This window comes from Podarcis bocagei (genome assembly GCF_964188305.1).
Source record: "Podarcis bocagei genome assembly, chromosome: 7".
In the NCBI taxonomy this organism is placed as follows: Eukaryota; Metazoa; Chordata; class Lepidosauria; order Squamata; family Lacertidae; genus Podarcis; species Podarcis bocagei.
In genome coordinates, this window is record NC_138132.1 from 41561015 (window position 1) to 41576559 (window position 15545).

At 44.3% G+C, this 15545-nt stretch overlaps 2 protein-coding genes across 2 annotated transcripts in view; one reads left to right on the forward strand and one right to left on the reverse strand.

Annotated features, from left to right (window-relative positions):
• The window catches only part of SLC38A8 (solute carrier family 38 member 8), a 28866-nt gene extending 24674 nt beyond the window's left edge, over nucleotides 1-4192 (forward strand). The window contains exon 11 of the mRNA XM_081200856.1: nucleotides 24-4192. Coding sequence (XP_081056982.1) covers nucleotides 24-126 — 103 coding nt within the window. The 3' untranslated portion in view covers nucleotides 127-4192. The remainder of the gene's footprint in view (nucleotides 1-23) is intronic.
• NECAB2 (N-terminal EF-hand calcium binding protein 2) overlaps nucleotides 2315-15545 on the reverse strand; it is a 137813-nt gene continuing 124582 nt past the window's right edge. Inside the window, exons 10-13 of the mRNA XM_081200860.1 lie at nucleotides 9649-9761; nucleotides 9053-9130; nucleotides 5701-5792; nucleotides 2315-4345 (exon numbers count right to left, since the gene is read on the reverse strand). Of these exons, the coding sequence (XP_081056986.1) occupies nucleotides 4317-4345; nucleotides 5701-5792; nucleotides 9053-9130; nucleotides 9649-9761 (312 nt within the window). The 3' untranslated portion in view covers nucleotides 2315-4316. The remainder of the gene's footprint in view (nucleotides 4346-5700; nucleotides 5793-9052; nucleotides 9131-9648; nucleotides 9762-15545) is intronic.

A 15545-nucleotide genomic window follows, 5' to 3' on the forward strand; every position in this document is an offset into this window, starting at 1 on the left:
TTCCCCCTCCCGCCTTTTGGCAGGTCTTGCTTAATTACATGGGGAATTGTCACCGTCCTTTGTGGAGCCTTCATCTTTGGACAAAGCACGACGATCGCTCTCATGGAACTGTTATACAAAGTCTAGCCGACCGGTGGAGGCAGTTGCGACGGTAGCAGATGGTGGCAAACAGAGACTGTCTTGATACTTGCACAGCCTGATGGGTATTTCCAAGTGATATGGGCAAGTACTATGCAGCTTTTACCAGCTGGCCATAATTTCAATAATAGCCACTTTTTCGCTATCTAATATAGGTATGTGTTGGTTGTGCTTTTCTGTACATTGAATGCCCCCTCCTCTCCCCCTCCGGACTGTTGGATAGGACCCGTTTTCTCAAGCAAAAGCTCCTTGGGTGTCTGTTGTAGTGCGGATTTTCAGTGATATTTCAAACCACAGAAAGCTGTTGGATTTCTCCCAAAGCTGCTCGTCGCACAAAGTTACTTTAGATGTATGTGAAGTACAGAGGACTCTTGAGAAAACATTAAGCTTTCCATAAAAGACATTCTGCCGCTTCTGCTCTCCATTTCACTCCTCCTCCTCACAGGAATGTTCTTAAAAGGGCTTTGAATTTCTAGGGTTTTTCCCAACCCACACCCCCTAAATGAGGCTCCGGAAAAAATGAGGCTCTGGGAAAGAAATTTATCTATTAGGATAGCATCCAAAAGTTGTGTGGATGTGTGAAACGGGGATTGCTATTTGTTTATTTTTCAGTAACTGTCAGGAACATTGTTTTCACTTAGTGTGCATGCTTAAAATATATCACCAATGTATAGGTGCCAGAATGCCAGGTTGTTGAGCTGTGCCATTTTATACACTGCTGCAAGAGACCTCAGAACATGTTTAGGAGTCCTTTGTTGCTGAGCCAAGGAAGATGACATGGGTGGAGTCAGTGCAGTATAGTTGGCAGCTGTGGGAGCTGGTTTTGTACATGATCCTTCGAGTGGCTCCACTGCCTTAGATGGTCCAGGTTTTGCCACCCTGGCCCAAACCAGGTACCAGAAGTTTTGAAGTAAAAAATTGGCCATTTTTTGTAAACCTGTCTAGAAGAGGCCCTCCTGCCCCTTTTAGGCTTTGATGTCTTATCCTGCAGAAAGGAACTGCTAACTTCTGTTTCTACAGGCAAAGGAGACTTGTATCTTTTTAATGTTAGGGTTGGTCTTGCCAAACACCGGTCAACAAAGGCCTGAAATTGAGGATGAATCCCCAAACATTGCGCCATTGGAGCAAAGGCTGGCTTTGCATCTCAAATGTGAATCTAAAAACTCACCCCCGAAGCTTGGGGCACTTAATGTATTTCCCTCTCACTATGCTACACACTTTCAGATGGGTAGAGCATTAAAAGTCACCATGGTTTCCTTCTCCATGTACATGGCTGGGTTGCTTGGAGGGCAGCAGGTTCCAGGACTAGGGCCAGCCAAGGCATCTTGGAGCCCAAAGTTGTTGTTCCTTCTGTAGTACAGACCCCATCCATACTGAGTTCCTCTCCCTTGTCGGCTCATTTGCTTTCCTCCCTGCAAACCATGGCAACTGTTGCCATGCTATATATACTTAAAAACATTAGAAGAGACTAGCTGGATTGGATAGAGGACAATCTTAGCTAGCAAACTGTTCTCACAATGGCTAACCATTGGAATCTCCTTTCTTGTAACTTGAATCCATTGTGTTGGGTCCCACCCTCTGGAACAGGAGAACAAGCTTGCCCCATCTTTCATGTGACAGCCCTTTAGATATTTGTTCCTCATAAGGTTCCGTTGCCCTCCTCTTGTCAATAGCCTCCTTAGATTATGGTGCCCAGAGCTGGACACAGTATTCCAGGTGTGGTCTAACCAAGGCAGAATAGAGTGAGACTATTACTTCTCTTGATCTGGACACTATACTTTTGTTGATGCAGCCTAGAATAGCATTAGCTTATTTTTTTTGCTGCTGCATCACACTGTTGACTCATGTTAAGCTTGTGGTCTACTAAGACTTCTAGATGCTTTTCACACATATTGCTGGCAACTCAGCTGTTCCCATCTTACATTTGTGCAGCTGGTTCTTCCTGCCTCACCATAGTGGGGAAGACTGACCTGCCCAGGTGTGGACTGTTGATGAAAACTGCAGAGGTCCCCCACCTTTTCCATCTTAGGGTTCTTTATCTTTAAACAGGTCTTGGATCAGTTGGCCTTTCAAACAGAGGACTGCCCTCTGTTGCATAGGCTAGATGGGCTCCCCAGTCTGAAATGACATGTGGTCTTAAGGGCAGGTGAAAACAATGAGGGTTCTACGCAGAATGCAATTTTTTATCTCTTAAATTTTATTTGGTTATCTGCACTTAAGTCATATACAGTAGCGCATAATAGATGTATGTAATAGTAAAATTGCTTATATGTTGGCTAATACTGACATCCTGCAGTGTGCTACACTTTAGAGCTATATAATAATCTTATTTCTAAAACGGTACATGTAAACTATCAAAGGTTATAGTCAAAAGTGAAGATAAGTAAGCTTGCTTCCTGAAGATTTTATTATTTATTTAAATTTTGCCTGCTTCAATCCCGGTTAGAAATGGTTCTTTGAAAAAAGAAAAGAAGTATGTTTAAGTTAGTGAAGTAACTCGGTGCTGCTACTTACAGCTAAAAATAAAAATAAATCTAAGTACATTGAGGCTTTTTTATTATTCATGCACTGGCATTAAAGTGAAGGCAACAGAGGGAAAGCCAAAAGGATGGGGATAGGGAAAAATCTGAAATGAAAGGGAACTTTATGGGTCTTCCATATGTATTTCAATCATTTCCTTGCACCCTGGATATGCTAGCTTGTCTTGGGTGGGCTTATGCCAAGAACATCTGGCAGAATAAATCTTGGCACCACCACCACACTATGGTTCCCAAAATTCTGTGGGAAGCCATGATGGCTATTAGTGCTATAAAACAGATGCTACTTAGGCTATATAGAGACCCGCCTTCCCCAATCTGGTACCCTCCAGGTGTCCTGAATTACAGCTCCATCAGCCCAGCTGGATCTTCTGAGAAAATGCCAGAACATTTTCCCTTTGCCATCCAGAAACCCTGTCGGTAAGGACATATATGTGCAAGGCAGTTTTTTCTGAGGTTATTTTTTTCCTTATCAGAGAATCTGTAGGTTTCAGTTTCTCTTGTTTGTCTTTTTTCCAGAAGTGGTATTGCTGTCATATTTGGACTATTTTAGTGTTTGGGTTAGTGATATGACTAAGTATTTGTGTGGAGAACTGAAGCTCAGTTGTAGAACACCTGCTTGGCATGCAGAAGGAACCCCATCCCTTCCACATAATTCTGGGGGTGAATCTTGCCTGAAACCCCAGAAAGCTGCTGCCAGCCAGTGTAAGCAATGCCTGACTCAGTCTGAGGCATCTTCCCATGGTAAAAAACCCAAACTTCTCAATTTTTCATGGAGGAAGAGATATTTCAATTCTTTGTGCAAAGGCCCCACCAATGCTGTTGTCACTAGTTTGCTGACTGTGTGCTAGTGGGGAACAATCTGGTGTGTTGGATCTGTGGTACTGGGAGGCAGAGAGAATTCTTTTGCAGAAATGGCCATTTTTCTCACCTCCGGTTGATTTCTGCCTCCCCACATGCCAAGTGCAGAACTAGCAGTAAGGTGCATGTGGGGCAATTTCTGCAGGAGTTGCTGAACTCTCCCCACACCCCTTTCCCCCCATTTGGCTTCAAGAATAAAAATGTGCCTGGCTTAAGGGGGGAAACTACCAGGTGGTCAGGGTCACAGGAAGTAAACAGTTAATAAGGGAAGCGATGGGCATCCTCTTCCCTTTTGGCAATCCCCCCCCCCCCATACTCTCTGCTTTTCTAGAGCGGCTTCCTTCTGTTCAATTTACTGAACGGGGCATTAGTTTGAAAACACAGCCCATGCATGAAAGTGGCATACAGGAGAAACTTTCAATTTATCAACATCCTTTAACAGCAGTTGTATACTGCTGATAGCAGTACCTTGCAGAGTGGTGGTGGCTGCAATAAATGGCAGAGAACTTTGAGCTCTGAAGGGGAAATGTGTGCCTGGCAGGGTCAGAAGTTAGGCTTTTGGTTTTGGCTTGTTTTGTTTTTCCTTCACTTCAGATAGCAAGCAAGTAAATAACAGTTCCAGGTAGAAATGTTTTTGGGAGGGCATGGGGGGGGGAGGGAGGGAGAAAGACAACACCTGTTAACAAAGTCGTTAGAAAAGACAGGAGTTTTGTTCTCTGCAAAACAGCGGAAACTTCCAAGAGTGCCTGGTGAAGAGGGAACAATGCCAACCTTCCCTGATCAGTCTTGGTTGAGGGTGCACCAAGCAGCTGCAAAGGGGGGAAAAGAGGTTTTATATTTGTGACGAAACAAAACAAAACAAAACTCTACTTGTGTTAATGGAATTTTTATTTTATACATCCTTCCTTATCTGACTCACAGAAGGCATACCTTTGTGTTAGTGAGTGGCAGGCCTGTGCCAAGGACCAGTATGAGGGCCACAGCATGATGGCGGCTTCACTCGGGTGAAACTGCTGCTGCTCCTATCTCTCTCTGGCCCTTGCAGAGGGAGGAACAACCTGCATTGGTAATGTACCTGGACCAAAGCAGCATGCTTCTCCTTCAGTGTGGGCAGGTAGCTTCTTTAAACTGCTCTGCTGAGGTGCATGCAGTTGCCCGAGCCTCAGTGGAGCAGTTCAATGAAGCCCCTCCCGTGTGTGAGCCGGAGGTGAGTTGGGGGCTTCATTAAACAGTTCCACTGAGGCTCAGGTAGAGAGGGAGCCATGACAGGCTCTGTCCACAGGGCTGTCTCCGCTGCTGCCTCTTCCTCCCAGCGCCTCGCAGGGCCAACGCAGCTTGTTCCTCAACACTGCAATGTACCACCAGCCAAGCACTGCAATCTGGTGCTACATTGCAGTGTTGAAAACCTGGTTGGCAAGTGGTTGGCTTGGAGTGGAGATTGTGGCATTTAATGCGAGGCAGTAACTCCACTCAGGGGTTCATCTGCTGTGTTATCACATGTGGCAAGCTGCTCAGTGGTAGAGCCTTTGCTTTGCATACAAAAGGTCCCAGGTTCAAAGTCAATGTAGACAATTCTGCGCTTGGGGAAACCTAAGGCCGCTTTCTAGGTTCCCTACACAAAAGGGGCGTAGGAAGACTAGAGAGAGGCTTGCCTCCCTCTTGGAGAGAAGAGACCTGGAGGTTGACCATCTGCAGTGGGCAGCTTACTGTTCTCATGTAGGTTCCCCATGTGATGTGCAACCCTGGGTCCCTATGGGAACGGAGCAGGCTCCCCTCTCGTGGGAGAGAAGGAGAAGCAGATCTGAGTGTGCTCATTCCTTCTGTCCCCCTTCATATGTTGACTTAACATGAAACCTAAGAGTTGCCGAATCAGGCTAGCATCACAGTCTGTTGGGATAAAACAACAGGAATGGGAACACCAATACAGCTTGGTGGTGTTGTGTTTTAAAAGTTTCATGCTACATGTTTTTAAAAGGGAAGGTCCTTTGAGAAGGGTGGCTCTTCCCCCAACCCAGGAGGCGGCAGCTTAGTCCCCCGCCCCCAACACACTGCTCCCCTCCTGAATTGGCATTCTGCTCTGAGTTGCAGACACAGAACTGCTCACCAGAGAAACTACTCCCAGTACATTCTCCTCCCTCCTATATATCACATTCTGGATCTGTACCTGGCACTGACACACTGGACACTGCTTCTGGTTGGGTGAGCGTATCCACTTTCACATGCTGGAAGCTTTTGCAAGCAGGACTCTGGAGATGCCTGCAGGAAAGAGAGAAGGTGGCCTTGTTATTTTAGAGCCAGTCTCACGTTTACCTGAGCAATAAGCTAATGAAATAAGGGCTGAGCCTGTGGGAGAGGAGTCCGACACCCCACCAACCCCCACCCCAAGCTGGCTGAGGATTTGGTTTGAGCATAAATGTTTCCCCACAGAGAAGCATTTGATTTATTTAAATTTAATGTGCGTAACTTATACAAGTCACAGAACTGAGCTTCTTGGTGGAAAAAACCAGTGGCTTTAGCACAAAAAATTCCCAACCACTCAGTGGTAATTTATATCTGTCACGTTTGGCTAGCGAGAATGTGAATTTCTTTAATACTTTCGCCAAGGGAAGAACATTTATCTTTTGAAGTGCCTTGGGAGGTTTTGAAAGCGGCTTGTTAACACACTTGTTCTTGTCTCCACCTCCTTCCTATTTCGCTGTGGGGAGAGCGGGACTCTCCCTCTGGCTGATATTTTATTTTTTTTGGTAGTGCAACAGGAACTGTGGAAGAAAGGACTATTTGCCACTGTAGTTGATTTGTACAGATCAGTTCATTAACCAGTGGAGGCAACTCTAGTAGGGTAAAAGGGGCACTCCCTGGCTGCTCACTTAATACCAGTCTAGGGGGTGCCATTGCCCACCATTTCCCTCTTCCTTTGTCTTAGTTGTAGCCCTTTCAGAACCTGGCAGGAAAGAGGTAAAGGGACCCCTGACCATTAGGTCCAGTTGTGACCGACTCTGGGGTTGCGGCGCTCATCTCGCTTTATCGGCTGAGGGAGCCGGCGTACATGTGGCCAGCATGACTAAGCTGCTTCTGGCAAACCAGAGCAGTGCACGGAAACACCGTTTACCTTCCCGCCAAAGCGGTACCTATTTATCTACTTGCACTTTGACGTGCTTTCGAACTGCTAGGTTGGCAGGAGCAGGGACTGAGGAACGGGAGCTCACCACGTTGCGGGGATTTGAACCGCCGACCCTAGGCTCTGTGGTTTAACCCACAGCGCCACCCGCGTCCCTGCAGCAAAGAGGAGAATGGCATAAAACTAGAATTAGTTGGCTCTGCCTGTTTCTGGATCCATCTACCGTTTGGGACTGGTAGGACACAAAGCTGGGAGCCTAATGGGCACAGCCATCGCTGCCGCTACACTAACCAGCAATGATGAAATGCAAAACCCAGCATGTGGCAGCTGTGAAAAAGGTGAATTACATGTTAGGAATATTAGAAAAGGGACTGGATTTCAAACTTGTTAATATCACCATGCCATTATCCAAATTTATGGTGTGACTGCATATGGAACACACTACAATTTTAGTTGCTCTACCACAAAAAGCTGGGAAAAGGGTAGAAAGGAAAAGTAACCAAAATGCTCAAGAAGCTGAAGCAACTCCTCTATGAGGGAGTGTTATAACAACTGGGGCCTTTTAGTTTAGGAAAAAAAGACAAGTAATGGGGAAGGGAAGATTATGCATGGAGTGAAGTCATATATGGAGGAGTTTTTTCTCAGTTTCCTAATATTAGAACCCAAATGAGCCATGCAGCTAAACTGAATGTTGGAAGATTCAAGACAGACACAAGGACAGGGCCTGGTTAAACTAGGGAAGTTGCTGCAACTAGATGTGGTGATTGCCACCAATTTGTGGCTTTTTAAAAGAGGTTTAGACAAATTCATGGAGAATAAAGTTATCAATGGCTACTAGCCACAACCCAAACTTTCAGAGAATAACTGTTATGGAGAATCACAGGTGGGAAGACTGCTGTTGTACTCCAGGTCTGCTTCCCATGGGCATCTGGCTGGCCAGTGAGAATAGGATGCTGGGCTGGTCCAGCAGACTCCTCTTCTGCTCTTTTGCACCAAAGCTTTGACTAACAGGTTGGCAAACTAGTCCCTCATGCATGCTTCAGGAAGGCTGCTTGCTGTTGCAGAATTTTATTTTGAAAAAGTTTCATTTTCATTTTATTTTAAAAAGAACAAACAGCAGCATGCAAACATTTTAAACCGTGCAATCCTACACACCTCTACTCAGAAGGTAAGTCCCACTGAGATGAAATCGGACTTACACCTACATGAGGTTAAGATTGCAAAAGTGCTGAGGGGATTTAGGCACCAGCCATTCAATCCATTCTTTCCAGGTGTACCATCACTGCTGCAACTTATATACTTGCAGAGCCAGTTTGTTTTTTTAAAAAAATAGGGAGTCTGCATCAGAGTTGCAGAAACGCACAAGTCCACAAAGCAGTCAAAGTGCCTTTGCTGCTCTCAAAATTCTGTGACTGTACTGTGCCCCAAGAGGGGGCTCCCTTTATAGCTTTGCTCATCTCCTTCTTTCCCCTGACACACTCTCTGATCAGCTGCCTTTGGTGCCACAGAGCTTTGCTCTGCTGCTGACCAGTGATGAGCGCACTCAGAGTCTTGTGCTCAGGTGGGAGGATATGATGAACTGCAGGGCACAAGGCCAGGGGGTGAGGGGAGCAGTGGGGCCCATCCCAACAGATGGCCAAGGAGTTTCATGTTCAGAAGGCTCTGCAGGGAACTGAAGAGAGTCCTCATGCAGGTGAGACTTTTGGCACAGATCTAAGGCAGATGTGTGCGTGTTTTTAAAAAGAAAGCCAAGAGAGCCCACAGTGGACCCCTGCAGCTCCCCTCCTGCCTTTTGCATTTTGAATGACAGCTGTACTAGATACCAATGCACTAAGCGCTCCTTCAAGCTGTCAAGCTTTGCTTCCCCCATTTTGCTGCTGTTACATTGGCTGCCTTAAAAATTAAATCATTGTACTGGTTTGAGCTGTAGTCTTTTTCCTCATTGATTTTTAAACACACAGAAACAATTTATAAAGTGCAAAACTTTCTCTAGGGTTTGGGGGAGAGGCCCCTTAGTGACACCGTGTATCATGAGACCCTTTTTGTTTCTGGAATTCATCCCAAAGGAACATTTCATTTAATGCAGAAAAGTTCCTTCCCAAATTGGCCCCAGTGCCTAAAAATGTTACATCCTCCTAGGATGGATACACACGTGTACAAGGTTAAACCATACACATACACACACACAACTGTGGATGCAAAGCCTAAACTTTGCTAGCCCTCTCCTTCATGAATTTGTCTAATCCTCTTTTTAAACCATCCAGTGGCCATGACTGAGTTTCATAGTTGAAATATGTGCAGCAAAAAATAATAACAGCCATTGGTGAGCTGCTGCTTATGAATGATTTGCTTCATTGGTCAGCTTCCTTGTAGTTGCATTCCAATTGTCTTGCCTTACCTCTTCCAGTCATCCTCTGACTCCCAGAACTCGTAGACGATGAAAGTGACCCCATCAGGAAGCCTGACTGCAGTTACACTGCAGAGAGAGAGAGAGAGAGAGAGAGAGAGAGAGATGTGGGCAGCAGTTGAAAAAACTTTGTGGTTAAGGGATACAGTGTGAATGGCCATATATTCTTTGCAACATTTTGGATGGTCCCCATAAAATTATGTCTTGGAGGTGGATATTTGAATTCTCCTTGCAGTCATTTCCCTGCTTAGTGCTCCCACTTGTCTGGAAAACAGAAACTATTCAGCAATTATCTCTGTGGTTGATGAACCACAACAATTCCTGTGAACTGTCTACCTCTTACAAGAATGTGAAATTAAGAAAAAAATGTGACAGCCACTCTTTAATTGGATCTATTTATAAAATTTTATGGGAGTGCATTGGCCCACGATCACAACTAGCATTGGGCTCTACTCACAATCCTATCCCAGTAGGATATCGGTAAGAAATGACATGGTAAAGGAGGTTGTGGGAACCGTAGTCAATCACACACACCCTTTGCCCCATCATACCCAACATTCCTGCAGGAGCACAGAAGTGGCACTTACTGAAAGCAGTCCCGTTCTCCTGCCACAGTCTTCAAGTACTGCTTAAGGGAGCCACAAAACTCCCCCAGATGCTTCTGGGAAACTGTCATCTCAGTTCGTACCAAAAGAAGATACTAGAGTGAGAGGGAGAGAAAGAAAACCAAAGTGAAGTGAATCTTCACGTAGTTGAACCTTGACTTTGACTGATATACTTTGCTTTGGAGAGCTGGTACAGTAGTGAATAAGAGACTAACAGTGCAATCCTAGCTATGCTTACACAGGAGTAAGTCTCACTGAATTCAGTGGTGTTTTTTCCAGGTAAGTGGGGTTAGGATTGCAGCCTTGGCCACAATTACAAATCAGGAAGACTTTGGTTCATATCTCCCCCCTTGCTCTGAGCTCACTAGAAAGTTTTAAGGAACCAGCTGTCTGTCTTGACTTGTCTTTATCTAGTTGTAAGCCTGACAACAACTCTGTAATGTTTGATTGCCTGAAAGTCCTATACAAATGCTACACACCAGCATCCATTTGGTACATAGGGTTGTATTCCAAGTAGAACAGACCCATTTGAATAAATGGTTCTACATTAGTCATATCCATCCATTTCAATGGGTTCACTCTGGGTCTAGCTAGCAGTGGATACAACCCACAGTGCTCACTTCCTGCTACAGGAAGTGTTCTGTCTCTGTTGCAGCTATCTCTGTCTCCATAGCCAGCTACCAAGACCCCAGGTAATAGGGTTGTGGCCCTCCTCTTCTACACTGCATGCCTGGGACATGGAGAATAATCAAAGCTGACAAATGAGTCCATCTCATGCAGCTATGTGCCGAGTAGTGTCACTGTGACTACATCCTGCAATACAAATGAGTTGCGGGCAAGGAAGTAAGAAGGCAGTGATTTCCATTCTGACCTAGATTTATCACAATTAGCAATGCTTCCATGCCACTGCAGTTCAGTTTCTGTGAAATACATCTCACTACCTGTTATTTAACATAAGATACATAATCGTTTACATGACCTACATTCGCTTTAATGTAAAGGATATGTGAAAACATTAATTATGTGTTGTTTGCAGGCTTAAAACACAACAGTGATGTAAACAAATACTGATTGTATTTGCTCAACTGATTTCTTTTCCTGAAAACAACGTGCAAACTGCAGGGATTTCTGCTTCTTTTTCTATTTTTGTTGGAATTCTTCAACATCCCTATTTGTCGGTTAACATATTTGCCACCACTCAACCCCCGAGTCCACCCTGTCACTCCTTCTGCCCCCTCCCTCTGGAAGAAAGAGCCATCCACTGTCAAGAAGTCTTGACATACTGGGTACCTATCTTGCAAGAAAACCAGTGACATAAATATGAAAGGAGGGAGAGAATATACAGAGAGAGAAGATAGATACATTCTGGGTTCTCATTGTCTCATGTAATTTTATTATGCAGATTTGCTTTAAAATTGCTGACTTTATATTTTAATGCATTTTGTCACTTGTTTGTTTTATTGATATTTTATATTGTTTTATGTAAAATGCTTTTATCCTTCTTTCTCCTCAAGTTATACTCTGTTCTTGTTCAGTTTACCCAGTAAAGTATTATCACTTTCTTTAATCTCTGGATTCCATCTGTGTTACTCAAGTTAATAACAACTACCTAAGAGAGAATGACTGGTCCAAGCAAGCTTCATACCAGTGTGGGGAATTTGAACCCTGGTGGCTCAGGTAATGGTCATGAATACCATACTAGCTCTGAAATTCCAAATGTTCAAAAACTATGCAATATAGGAAAGGGGATTCCTTCCTCCCCCATTGACAACAACTGCCTCCAAACATCAAGCAGTGATGAAGTGAAGCAAATGAGAAATCATTCTTCAATACCATCTTGTATTAGAGAGCTATACCCCACCCCTATTTCCAAGATGAAGGTAGATGGATGTTGAATCTTCCCTTACGAAGTCAAAATACACCCCCACCCTGCCATGAGATACCATACGGAGGCACTCTTGTCAAATGCAGGCAAGCTATTTTCAGGCCCTATTTTCATACTCGAGTTGCTTTTTTAATCACAAGTGGCTGGATTTGATTAGAAAAGCAATCGCCCCGGTTAACCTTGATCACAGCTGGAACCAAACAGCAAAGCTTGACAATGAATGCAGCTTGAAACCACATCGCATGTTAATATGGAGGAAATGCGGGGCCCTTGATAGGGCTCGCAGGGTGAAGGAGAGGCAAATGTGGCCCAAGACGTTTTGCTGTCTGAGGCAAAAAACAAAATGGTGCCCATTCCACATACAAAAGCGAAACAGATTGGCAGCTGACTCTTGCAATACGACACACAGATCTGACCACATGGCTGCCTGTGATCTGACCACAGGTGGCTGCCTTGTTCTACCTTATGGTGGGACTGGGGAGATAGAAGACAATAAAAGGAGGCCTGTTTTCTTTTTGCCCTCCCTCCTCCTTCCCGCACACTGCAAATTCCTCACCAAGGGGAAGCTTGGAACTGAGCTACATATCAGCTCAGGTTTAGAAAAGTCAAATGCTTTAATTTAGGGAAGAAAAAAACAAATCCCTAAATTTCTATTCCCTTTTCCCTTGTTTATTTCTTAGGATTGTTGTTACGTTAATCTTGAAAATTAATAAAAATCATAATTAAAAAAGCATAAGTCAGACAAATTAATGGTGGGTAAGCCCATCAACAGCTTCTAGCCACAGTGGCTATGTCCCAGCTCTGCAGTCAGAGGCAGTATGCCTTTGAATACCAGTTGCTGGGAATTTGTAGAGTTGGAAGGGACCCCTGGGGTCATCCAGTCCAACCCCCCTGCAGTGCAGGAATCCAGATGGACAGAGTGCTGTTGTGCTCAGGTCCTGCTTGCAGGTTGTCCAGGGGCACCCAGTCAGCCATGCAAGAACAGGATGCTGGACTACATGGGCCTTTGGCCGGATCCAGCAGGGCCCTTCTTACGTTCTTAGTTTGATCAAGTGCCAGAAAACTAGAGCAGAGTTAAATCTCTTGCTCAGTGATGCCTAGCATCATTATGAATCTGCTTCTAGCCCATACACATGCAGATTTTGTTCTAGAGGTGTACGAGTATTAAGATGTCTGCTTGTATGCAGGGGTGATAGGTGTCCAAACTGTCTATACTTTGCGGGAGAAATTTCTGCACATACAGGAAATTTAGATTTGCACATGTAAAGTGGGTTAAAGGGCTCAGTTGCTCTAGTGCACCAAATCCACTTTTGCAAGTAGCAGGCATTTTGCAATTTGGAACGCGATGGTGGAATGGATTCAAAGCGTAGGAAGAACAAATAGCTAATAGGCAGACATATAAGCACCCTGTAAGCAAATCAGGATGAATGCCTCATGTCATGTAACTGTCCTGCAAACAGAATGAATGCTCAATGAAGACTGGACATAATCTAACCACTGCATAAGCTTTGTGCAAGCAAATCAGGATGCTTGATTAATAGATTGTCTGGAGGGAATCAGGGACAGGGACTTGCTTAAATCTTTGGCACAAGACTTTCAACGGCAGCACATTCTCCAGGCAACAGCTCAGTTCACACAACAACAAAAACAGGATCTCAGAGCTAATCTTTTCAAACACATCTGGGACCTGTCACAAGGAATCAGTGGGGAGTCCCTGGCAGGTAGAGGTTGCATTTTCAAGGCATTTTATGCATTCAGCGTGCAATCAAGGCTTAGCCAAGTGTGACAAACATGTCTCTTATTTGTACTGCTCTGCTCTGCAGAGTCAACCAGTCCTGAGCTATAAAGCATTTCCCTTCAGCAGCTTGGAGGAGAGTCAAAGAAAAACATGAATGCATCTTGTGCGCAGTCTGCAAATAAAGCAAGAATGAATCTTTTTTCTCAAGTTGAAAATCTGCCTGATTAATACCACCCATTAATAATGTGGCAGATCCACTCCTGCTAACTGCCGCCAATTAAAGATAGTGCACTCACCTCACGGTACACCAATTACACAAATTTCTACAATTTACCACAGATTATGTAGCGGGGGACTTATGTGAGGGAAAACTTAATGTTTTAGAGTCTCAGGCAGGAGCTGGTCAAACAAACAAGAAAAGCTTTATTAAACAAAAAGAAGTTTATGAAATGAAATGGGTAAGAAAATGTGTCTTTTCAGGTAGAAGTTAACTTATTTACTTTAACTAACTATAAGATGCCTCAGGCTGAAACAAAGTTTTATAGGCACAACTCTTCTTAAACTTCATTTAGTAAAAATCAGTTGGTACACATCAGGTAAATATTCACGTTTCCAGAATAGATGGTAAAATGCCTAACTTAGTTTCTGTCACTTAGATATTACAGTTAAATACTTTCAACACCATACCTCTTCCTTCACAGCTTAATACTTTGGTTCATGAGCAAAGGGCACTTCTTCTCAGTTACTTTCTTAACCATCCCACACCTGAGGTCTTCGAAATGGTAAAACAGACCCAGGGAATCACTGCACCCCTGGTTACTGGGTTGGGAGTCTTCAGTACCTAGAAGAACTCTCCCCTCCTGGCTATACTGAGACCCAGGTAGCCTGTATCCCCACAAGATCTCTTTCTCCCAGTTCAGTCACATCCCTCCCAGAACACTCCTGTCTGTATACCTTCTCCAGACACTCAACCCAGTCTCCCTATCCAAGCTGCAAGGCCCTGTCCTCTCGCTATGGATAGTCCCCTCAGTGTGGATGTTTAACTTAACTCCGAACCAGTCCTCCCTGTCTTCCAACCTGAAACCTGTCTAACATCTCAAATCAAATCCTATTCCTCTTCTCAAACCCAGGCCTGTCTCTCATCTTAAATGCAGCCCTATCTAACTCTCTCCCTTCAGAAACTGCTCCTTTTATTCTTCCCCCTCCCCAAAGTGCTGTTCCTCCCCCTCTGTGGCTAGCAGACTCTATAGCAAATCAGAGAGAGGCTCCAGCACTCTGGTGGAATTTCAGGGGGACGGCATCACCAGACTCTGGTCTGGCTCTGCTGTCCGCCGCAGCATCTTTTTTCTTAAGTTGAAATAATGATTCTGCAGTATTTACCATTTTATAAAATTCAGCTGGGTTTTGCTTGTAGCAGAGGCCAGCTGCCAAAGCCCTAGATCTGAGCCAGCCACCTCTCTATAGTTTGTGAGGTTTCATAAGGCATTTCCTGCAGGCTTCAAAACACATATTTGCCACTGGGCTACAATATTTAGCTGACTCATCCATTTGGCGATTTCACCTGCATATGTTTGCAGGCTGGGCTGGCCATTGTCATAAAAGGATGTTTTGGCTTGATCCAGCGGGGCTTATCTTTTTATGATTAAAAATCTTTAGATCAACTAATAGCATGTTCACAATTACAATAAGAGAATCACAGACTTTTAGAGCTGGCAACTGCAGAGTCAAACCAGAACACAGTATTATGAACTGGCCTTAATGGTTGTTTATTTATTTACCAGGCTACTGCTAGGTGTGGAGGAGAAATGTGATTCATTTCTCATATTACAGGCAAATCTACCTCACTGGCACTTTCTGCAATAATATGTGAGCTGAGAGACAGCCACCCTGGGAAATTCACCTTCCTCTGAATTTTGCAATACAGTTCTCCAGCCAAGTAATGTGTACAAAAAAAATGCAGGTACCAAGGTAAAGTGTGCATGGGGGGGAAAAAACATATAGTGGTGGAAATACGCTTTGCAATAATGGGTATGTATGCTAGGGGAAATTGCACATAAAAATGTGTAGTGAGATCATATGACATCTGCACTGGCTGCCAATTTGTTAGCAGGCCGAGTTAAAGGTTTTGCTATTAGTCTATAAAGCCCCTAACAGGGTGAGACCAGTTTACTTTGAAGATCACCTTCCCCCATCTGTGTCTACTCAACCACTTTGATATGCAGAACTGGCACTTTTACAAGTGTCACTCAATATTCG